Below are 10,000 nucleotides of genomic sequence, written 5' to 3'. Positions count from 1 at the left end.
CATGCAGACACTGTATCAGGAGAATCAGGAGTATCAGGAGAAAATTCCAAATAATTGAATGAGGACTGGTGATGTGCACTGCACTTATCACATGTGCTGCACTAACTGGGAGTTGAGTGTTGGACTGTACAAGGAATCAGCACTCACCACTTGGTATGGTCACTAGTGGCTTTATTTCCAGGTCAAACGTCAAACATCATTACGTTGTTACAGTGTTCAGTGAGTTCTACAAGGCAGAGGAGGTTTTGTGTTGTATCGTGGGAAATATAGTTTCCACCAGGCAGCATGTGTTACCAAGATATAGTGTTACATAAACACAGAAAGAACCACAGAATAAACCACACAGAATACATACAGTGAGGTTGATATACACACACAGAATACATACAGTGAGGTTGATATACACACACAGATACATACAGTGAGGTTGATATACACACACAGATACATACAGTGAGGTTGATATACACACACAGATACATACAGTGAGGTTGATATACACACACAGAATACATACAGTGAGGTTGATATACACACACAGAATACATACAGTGAGGTTGATATACACACACAGATACATACAGTGAGGTTGATATACACACACAGATACATACAGTGAGGTTGATATACACACACAGAATACATACAGTGAGGTTGATATACACACACAGATACATACAGTGAGGTTGATATACACACACAGATACATACAGTGAGGTTGATATACACACACAGATACATACAGTGAGGTTGATATACACACACAGATACATACAGTGAGGTTGATATACACACACAGAATACATACAGTGAGGTTGATATACACACACAGATACATACAGTGAGGTTGATATACACACACAGATACATACAGTGAGGTTGATATACACACACAGATACATACAGTGAGGTTGATATACACACACAGATACATACAGTGAGGTTGATATACACACACAGAATACATACAGTGAGGTTGATATACACACAGAATACATACAGTGAGGTTGATATACACACACAGATACATACAGTGAGGTTGATATACACACACAGAATACATACAGTGAGGTTGATATACACACACAGATACATACAGTGAGGTTGATATACACACACAGATACATACAGTGAGGTTGATATACACACACAGAATACATACAGTGAGGTTGATATACACACACAGATACATACAGTGAGGTTGATATACACACACAGATACATACAGTGAGGTTGATATACACACACAGATACATACAGTGAGGTTGATATACACACACAGATACATACAGTGAGGTTGATATACACACACAGATACATACAGTGAGCTTGATATACACACACAGATACATACAGTGAGGTTGATATACACACACAGATACATACAGTGAGCTTGATATACACACACAGATACATACAGTGAGGTTGATATACACACACAGAATACATACAGTGAGCTTGATATACACACACAGATACAAGGAAAGTGTAAAGACGAATGTTGTCGTTTTATGACGAGCATTACAAAGACAGAGCACAAAACATTCTCGAAAAAAACCTACTGAGAATATCAGACTTCTGGTTTTTCAATGGTACAAAAATTCACAGATGCCCTTTAAAATAAAAACATATTTATAAGGCTTGAGTGACTCTTTATTACAACATAATAGAACAATAATTATACAGTAGTCTCTCTCTCTGTCTCTCTCTCTCTCTCTCTCTCTCTGTCTCTCTCTCTCTCTCTCTCTCTCTCTCTCTCTCTCTCTCTCTCTCTCTCTCTCTCTCTCTCTCTCTCTCTCTCTCTCTCTCTCTGTCTCTCTCTCTCTCTCTCTCTCTCTGTCTCTCTCTCTCTCTCTCTCTCTCTGTCTCTCTCTCTCTCTGTCTCTCTCTCTCTCTCTCTCTGTCTCTGTCTCTCTCTCTCTCTCTGTGTCTCTCTCTCTCTCTCTCTCTCTGGGGTTTTTGTAGGGGTGTGGGGCGTCAGTTTTTTTTATGTACAGTGGACGAGGAGGGCGGCTTGTCTTTAACTATCTAGGTTGTTAAAATGAAAAAAATGTTGTAATGATTAATTATTGGGCCAATAAAGGTCATTTTTAAAGAAATAAAAATCTCCTGTACAGTGGAACATTTACATACTATTTTTTTTTATTAATACACAAGAGCGCCCAATGAACCACTGCATTCATAATATTCACATTAACATCATGTTAGCACAATATGTATGGCAGAGAATGGTAGAGTACATCACCATAGCAACATTCAGTAGTATGTGCAGAGTGCAAGCAGCAGTGCCAGAAACATTATGAAATGAGTTATGAAAGCTATGAGGAAAGCTATAATAACAGGAATGTATTTTGTAACAGACACATATTAACATACTGTATATGTACACACCACATTCACAACCATCGAAGAAAAGCCAGATTGCCAAAGTGATGATAGGTCAAATGTTGTTTTAGGCCAAAAGGTAGAAAAGTGCTCAGTTATCAATGAGTAACAACATCACATGAGTAATAGTAGAACAGAAAAGTATTAGTAGATACTGTATGAGACACAGAGAAGATATTTGCCACCATTATGGAATGTACACTAGCTACAATATAGTAGAAATAACTTACAGCCATGTATAACAACAACTAACCTGGTCAAAACCTACACAAGACTCCACAATCACAATACTATATTACACCACTGAAGTTTCAAGATTTTTAGACACTTTTAGCATGTTGTTGTCACAATAAATACTATTACTTTAGGGTTGGTATATACTCTCCTTTAATGGTAGACACTGTTGTTGTCACAATAAATACTATTACTTTAGGGTTGGTATATACTCTCCTTTAATGGTAGACACTGTTGTTGTCACAATAAATACTATTACTTTAGGGTTGGTATATACTCTCCTTTAATGGTAGACACTGTTGTTGTCACAATAAATACTATTACTTTAGGGTTGGTATATACTCTCCTTTAATGGTAGACACCTTGTTGGAACAACTATTTTCAGGATGTTCCTAACAAATCTATGTTCCTAGAAAATCATATATCGTCTTCTACTGTGATCATATACTTCACACTTGGTAGGTTGTGAAAATGACTAGAAATTCACTCTTAGAAACGGTCTGATTAAAAATATAAAGGTTAGATCTAGTCTATGATACATTCTATTTGGTAGAGGGCTTAATTCTATGATATATAGAATATATAGAAGTCTTCACACACAAAGCAATCACAGCTCATGTTACACGCGGTTGTCTTAAGTAGATTGTGAGATCTCACTCCAAAAACTGTGTAGCCACTATACATCATACTGAGGTCAATGTAGACTTTCCAAGTACTAGTAGTGGATGAATGTCATTGTTCCATAGAGGTCGAATGGCTTTGCTCCATATATTGCCTCTACCCCTATCTGATACATGAATTGGAGTACATCTGAGATTCTTCAAAGTTCCTCCACACATTCTCTCAATCTAACTGTCTTGAAGAAACTGTTATCATGCTGTCAAATATTCTACTATCATACTGGCCAAACCCAGAATCTATGTTTCATGTACTATTTGGAGACTTGAAGAAATGTTACTACTGAACTCCTCATTAGCATAGCTATGATAGGCAAGCCAGGCATTGGAAGCCTGTACTGTATGTAGTCTGATGAGGCAGACAGAAGCCACAGATGTGGGTGAGCCATGCCAGTGTTCTAGCTGACTCAGTGTTCAGGGAGAGACACGTCCGTGCTGCTGAGTCTCTGTGACAGTTCAAGGTCAGTCTCCAGAGACGTAAAAGCTAGGTTAGGATACACCAGGCAGAAAGACAGATAGGCTAGGTTAGGGTACACCAGGCAGAAAGACAGATAGGCTAGGTTAGGGTACACCAGGCAGAAAGACAGATAGGCTAGGTTAGGGTACACCAGGCAGAGAGACAGATAGGCCAGGTTAGGATACACCAGGCAGAAAGACAGATAGGCCAGGTTAGGATACACCAGGCAGAAAGACAGATAGGCCAGGTTAGGATACACCAGGAAGAGAGACAGATAGGCCAGGTTAGGATACACCAGGCAGAAAGACAGATAGGCCAGGTTAGGATACACCAGGAAGAGAGACAGATAGGCCAGGTTAGGATACACCAGGAAGAGAGACAGATAGGCCAGGTTAGGATACACCAGGCAGAAAGACAGATAGGCTAGGTTAGGGTACACCAGGCAGAGAGACAGATAGGCCAGGTTAGGATACACCAGGCAGAAAGACAGATAGGCCAGGTTAGGATACACCAGGAAGAGAGACAGATAGGCCAGGTTAGGATACACCAGGAAGAGAGACAGATAGGCCAGGTTAGGATACACCAGGCAGAAAGACAGATAGGCCAGGTTAGGATACACCAGGAAGAGAGACAGATAGGCCAGGTTAGGATACACCAGGCAGAAAGACAGATAGGCCAGGTTAGGATACACCAGGAAGAGAGACAGATAGGCCAGGTTAGGATACACCAGGCAGAAAGACAGATAGGCCAGGTTAGGATACACCAGGAAGAGAGACAGATAGGCCAGGTTAGGATACACCAGGCAGAAAGACAGATAGGCCAGGTTAGGATACACCAGGAAGAGAGACAGATAGGCCAGGTTAGGATACACCAGGAAGAGAGACAGATAGGCCAGGTTAGGATACACCAGGCAGAAAGACAGATAGGCCAGGTTAGGATACACCAGACAGAAAGACAGATAGGCCAGGTTAGGATACACCAGGAAGAGAGACAGATAGGCCAGGTTAGGATACACCAGGCAGAAAGACAGATAGGCCAGGTTAGGATACACCAGGAAGAGAGACAGATAGGCCAGGTTAGGATACACCAGGAAGAGAGACAGATAGGCCAGGTTAGGATACACCAGGAAGAGAAACAGATAGGCCAGGTTAGGATACACCAGGCAGAGAGGATCTTTAGGTTCCCGTACTGTACTACCAAACCCACTGACCTCAGTACACATCAACCCAAATCCTATTCCCATTTTAACCCAAGTGAAGGACAATACGGGAAGTTTATTACTGAACATATTTGTTGGAATGTTTATCCTCATAAATGCTAATATTATAAAGGTTTTTACTTGTAATGTCAATCATTAAAAAGTAGTAGTAAAAATTGTCATTGATTAACTAATGATTGGCGTCTATGAGTTAAGTCAGCTAAAAATAAATGTCATAAATTACTTGGGCATTGGTAAAAGCTAATTACAAATGATCATTAATAACTTACAGTAATAAATACTTTAGGCAGTTTAAATGAAAATGACTGAAGGCACACACACACATGCACACACTGACACACAGTAAACATAACTCCTCTTTGACACGCACTCTCATGATGCCTGCATTATCATCCCCAACCCTATTCCCAACACACACTATACACACACCCCAACACCAAGCTGCTATTTCATATGGAAGCTCCTCTCCACAACAGTGCATATCTCTAGTCCTGCACTTTAAAAGTCCAATTCAACCTCAAATGGACAATAAAGTTTTGTTTTAAACTCCCTACACTACAGTATCTATGCACAAGGGGCTTGTCTAACCCTGTAACCCTGTTCTCTAACTGTTACACTATCTACGGATTCGCTGACGATCACTTCTTTTACTTCTCTTCCGTCGGAAACTCAACCATTGGAACTTTCTCCGTCGTCGGGGAGACGGGCAGGGTGACCATGCCCTCTGGGGGAGGAGATTGTGCTCCTGCAGTGCCGGCGAATCCTTTGGCAATGTCGTCAAAGGTCCGCCCCTTGGTCTCCGGAACGTTGAAGTAGGTGAAGACGAAGAAGAATATGAGGAAGATCATGAAGATGATAAAGACGTAAGGACCACACAGCTCCTGTAAAGGAGAGAGAGGAGGTTAGAGAGTAACACAATCTAAGCTGTAAAGTTTGTCTGATGTTTTGGTCTTATAACGGTGCGAATCCCATTCATTCAGCTTTGAGGCCTGCAAATTTATCTTGATACATATACATAGGTGTCTTTAGTAAGAGGGGTAGGATGAGGAAGAAGAACTAACCTCCAGTTTGGGGAAGCCCAGCCCGACCAGGAAGTTGGCGGTCCAGTTGGAGCAGCCGGCGACGGCCATAGCTGCAGGCCGAGGCCCCTGGGAGAATAACTCAGCAACTATGAACCATGGGATAGGACCTGGACCCATCTCAAAACTGGCCACGAAGGCAAACACCGCCACGATGGCCAGGTAGCTCAGAGACGGGTTGGTCTTCTACTCAGAGAGGAGGGAAGGAATGGAGGGATCAAACATATTAAGCAGTGGAATAAAATCCAGTCAAGGATATTTATGGTGTGAAAAGAATAGTTATTGTCGGGTTCTTGACAATTGAAATGATGGACAGCCGAGATTGAAACTCACCACCAATGAGAGAGAGATGGTCATGAGCAGAGCACTGACAGCCATTCCAGCCAATCCGATGAGGTGCAGGGTCCTTCGTCCCGCCCTCTCCACCAGGAAGAGCTGTGAATCAAACAAGGAAGTGCTTAGAATGTGTCCAAGGGTATCACATTTCATTTAGTCTGGTCCAAGGTAGTGCACTATCAAACTGTATTATTTCTGTATTATTATACGTGACCAGATATGTGTTAAAATACTTACAGATACCACTGTGAATAGAGTGTTGACCACCCCAGCTCCTATAGTGGCGTAGATGGGCTGGGTCACCCCGGCAGTGTCAAATATACCTGTCGAATAGTAGAATACCTGAGGAGGAAGCAGGAGAGAGGGAGAGGTTGTTGATTACATTCATAACCAATATGAGGATATGCATCTAGTTAAATCTAGTTGTTGTTGACCCATGTTTACTCCTACAGACAGAGAGAGGGCTGTTGTTTCACTGTGTTCTGTGGCCATCTGGGTTTGATTGATGCTGGATTTATAATTGTTTTATGTAACCTTTATTTAAGAAGGGAGTCATGCTGAGACCACTGTCTCTTTAGCAGATGAGCCCTGCATGAACACATCAATAAACAACAGTTTCACTATACATATCTATATACACATCAATTACAAAATACATGAAAAGCAAACAAAACACGAAAAGCAAAACACAATCATATGAAACAAACACATTGTTCAGTAAAAGTGCCCTCTAACATCCGTCTGAATTAGGCCCAGTCTAAAGGCCATTGCGCCATCTCCATTAGATCTTAGGGTGATCATCTCGCTAGCCAATCATGTTATTATGCTACATCCATTCCACTTAATCAAGCGCTTCCTTCCTCAGCCTCTGGGCTGAAGAGGAGGTGGTGCCTTGACAGTCTCTGTATGTTGGCATCTCTTCACTGAATCATTTAGTTTCAGTATTCTAACGTTGAACTGTGACTTCTGTAGAACTGTGAGAGTTGCAACATTACACGTCCTACTACATATGCCTATACTTAATAACTTTATCTAGAAAGGCGCATTGTGAACTTATTCTTTTGAAATCTGTGGCTATGCTTCTCTTTCCTCATCTCCTTTCCTTCATTACTAATTTATAAAAGGGCTGGATAGGTTTCCACCATATTGCTTCCACCTGTCATGTATTGTTAGATCAGGGGTCATGGATTAAGAGAAGGAAAAACTCTCTGTCCTTCTTAAAGGCTTTTCCCTGATGTTTTACTTAGTTTGATTATGTAGTATAGAATAACTCCTTGCCCTACTTATATTGCATTGTGGGAGTTGTAGTCTACTCACCGCGTTGATGCCAGAGAGCTGCTGGGAGAGCTGCAGGATGATGGCGATGATGATTGGCTGACGGTAGGATGGTGAGCGGAAGAGTTCTGGAATAGTGACCTTCTTCTCCATGGCCATCTTCATCCCTTCTTCCTTCATCTCCTGGATGTCATCACTTACGTCCTCACAGCCACGCAGACGCACCAGGGCTGGAGAGAGGGAGAGAGATTTTTTAAATACTAGGTACTTTCGGATACTAATGAATCCCAAATAAACAACAGAGTAATTGTCATGTAATTACTTTTACACCACATAGTTTCTAAGTAAACAGTCAAATAAAAAAGTCCCTAAATGAGTGCTGTGCAATATGATCAGTAACATCTCCTTTATTTAATATGATCAGTAACATATCCTTTATTTAATATGATCAGTAACATCTCCTTTATTTAATATGATCAGTAACATATCCTTTATTTAATATGATCAGTAACATCTCCTTTATTTAATATGATCAGTAACATATCCTTTATTTAATATGATCAGTAACATATCTTATGTGTAATATGATCAGTAACATCTCCTTTATTTAATATGATCAGTAACATATCCTTTATTTAATATGATCAGTAACATATCTTATGTGTAATATGATCAGTAACATCTCCTTTATTTAATATGATCAGTAACATATCCTTTATTTAATATGATCAGTAACATATCTTATGTGTAATATGATCAGTAACATCTCCTTTATTTAATATGATCAGTAACATATCCTTTATTTAATATGATCAGTAACATATCTTATGTGTAATATGATCAGTAACATCTCCTTTATTTAATATGATCAGTAACATATCTTATGTGTAATATGATCAGTAACATCTCCTTTATTTAAGATGATCAGTAACATCTCCTTTATTTAATATGATCAGTAACATATCTTATGTGTAATATGATCAGTAACATCTCCTTTATTTAAGATGATCAGTAACATCTCCTTTATTTAATATGATCAGTAACATATCCTAGGTTTAATATGATCAGTAACATATCTTATGTGTAATATGATCAGTAACATATCCTAGGTTTAATATGATCAGTAACATCTCCTTTATTTAATATGATCAATAACATATCATATGTGTAATATGATCAGTAACACCTCCTATGTGTAAAATGATTAGTTACACCTCCTATATGTAATATGATCAGTAACATCTCCTATGTGTAATGCCAGCAGCATACCACCCTGCATACCACTGCAGGCTTGCTTCTGAAGCTAAGCAGGGTTGGTCCTGGTCAGTCCCTGGATGGGAGACCAGATGCTGCTGGAAGTGGTGTTGGAGGGCCAGTAGGAGGCACTCTTTCCTCTGGTCTAAAAAAATTAATATCCCAATGCCCCAGGGCAGTGATTGGGGACACTGCCCTGTGCAGGGTGCCGTCTTTCGGATGGGACGTTAAACGGGTGAGGTCTCTGAGGTCATTAAAGATCCCATGGCACTTATCGTAAGAGTAGGGGTGTTAACCCCGGTGTCCTGGCTAAATTCCCAATCTGGCCCTCAAACCATCATGTTCACCTAATAATCCCCAGTTTACAATTGGCTCATTTCTCCCCTGTAACTATTCCCCAGGTCGTTGCTGCAAATGAGAACGTGTTCTCAGTCAACTTACCTGGTAAAATAACGGTAAAAAAAAATAAATAATAATATGTAATATGATCAGTAACATCTCCTATGTGTAATATGATCAGTAACATCTCCTATGTGTAATATGATCAGTAACATCTCTCCCTGACCTTTGCGAGCCTCCTCCTCCTGGTTGAGGCTGATGAGGAGGTAGCGGGGGCTCTCTGGGCAGAAGGGCAACATGATGCTCTGCACCACAGCAGGGATGGCCGTCAGGGACAGCAGGAGGGGCCACAGGGAGTCTGACCCCAGCAGAAACTCCAGACCAAAGACCTACAGAGCAGAGAGAGGGACAACAGGATGGCCAGGGTTAAAGCTTAAGGTAGTAGAAAAGTCATGCTCAAACTAAAACAGATTTAACTGACTTGATTGTACAGAAAAAGGAGATCGGTCAATTACATTCAGTGAAATGAACAGCATCAATAACATAACCTCATTAACATTAAGTTCAATTAATTACAATAAACAAAATAGCCTAAATGAAAGTGAACCAGTGCCTGGTCCTCTCTGTGGTACCTGTGCCACCAGGATGCCAATGACCACTCCCAGCTGGTGGAGGGTGCCGAAGGCCCCCCTGAGGTGCGTGGGGGCCAGCTCTCCCACGTACATGGGCGTCAGTCCCGTACACA

At 40.8% G+C, this 10,000-nt stretch overlaps 2 protein-coding genes across 4 annotated transcripts in view; both read right to left on the bottom strand.

Annotated features, from left to right (window-relative positions):
* Positions 1-154: 154 nt before the first annotated feature.
* LOC129838128 (uncharacterized) lies at positions 155-5,065 on the bottom strand. Of its 3 annotated transcripts, none has more exons than XM_055904867.1 (2): positions 4,217-5,065; positions 155-4,144 (listed from the first exon to the last, which is right to left on the bottom strand). In XM_055904867.1, the coding sequence occupies exons 1-2, from the start codon at positions 5,063-5,065 to the stop codon at positions 3,704-3,706; spliced, it is 1,290 nt and encodes a 429-aa protein (XP_055760842.1). In that variant the 3' UTR covers positions 155-3,703. The 3 variants fall into 3 exon arrangements, with proteins under 3 accessions (XP_055760842.1, XP_055760841.1, XP_055760840.1); XM_055904866.1 differs by having other exon boundaries at positions 155-4,288; positions 4,325-5,065; XM_055904865.1 differs by having other exon boundaries at positions 155-4,468; positions 4,505-5,065.
* The window catches only part of LOC129838127 (solute carrier family 2, facilitated glucose transporter member 3-like), a 27,639-nt gene continuing 17,793 nt past the window's right edge, over positions 155-10,000 (bottom strand). Inside the window, exons 5-11 of the mRNA XM_055904863.1 lie at positions 9,888-10,000; positions 9,482-9,644; positions 7,705-7,892; positions 6,625-6,729; positions 6,385-6,486; positions 6,034-6,237; positions 155-5,853 (exon numbers count right to left, since the gene is read on the bottom strand). The exon at positions 9,888-10,000 is cut by the window's right edge and continues 128 nt beyond it. Of these exons, the coding sequence (XP_055760838.1) occupies positions 5,620-5,853; positions 6,034-6,237; positions 6,385-6,486; positions 6,625-6,729; positions 7,705-7,892; positions 9,482-9,644; positions 9,888-10,000 (1,109 nt within the window). The 3' untranslated portion in view covers positions 155-5,619. The remainder of the gene's footprint in view (positions 5,854-6,033; positions 6,238-6,384; positions 6,487-6,624; positions 6,730-7,704; positions 7,893-9,481; positions 9,645-9,887) is intronic.

The sequence above is a fragment of the Salvelinus fontinalis genome, chromosome 38 (genome assembly GCF_029448725.1).
Source record: "Salvelinus fontinalis isolate EN_2023a chromosome 38, ASM2944872v1, whole genome shotgun sequence".
Taxonomy (NCBI): Eukaryota; Metazoa; Chordata; class Actinopteri; order Salmoniformes; family Salmonidae; genus Salvelinus; species Salvelinus fontinalis.
Note: the sequence above shows the minus strand (reverse complement) of the source record. Positions and strands in the feature narration are given on the sequence as shown.

What these genes read in the sequence shown, in the direction of transcription:
- LOC129838128 (XM_055904866.1), bottom strand. Translation starts at nt 5,065, where the DNA reads ATGAGGATAAACATTCCAACAAATATGTTCAGTAATAAACTTCCCGTA. An exon ending in TCTGCCTGGTGTATCCTAAC is followed by an intron (nt 4,289 to 4,324) that starts CTGGCCTATCTG and finishes GTGTATCCTAAC; the next exon opens with CTGGCCTATCTGTCTCTCTT.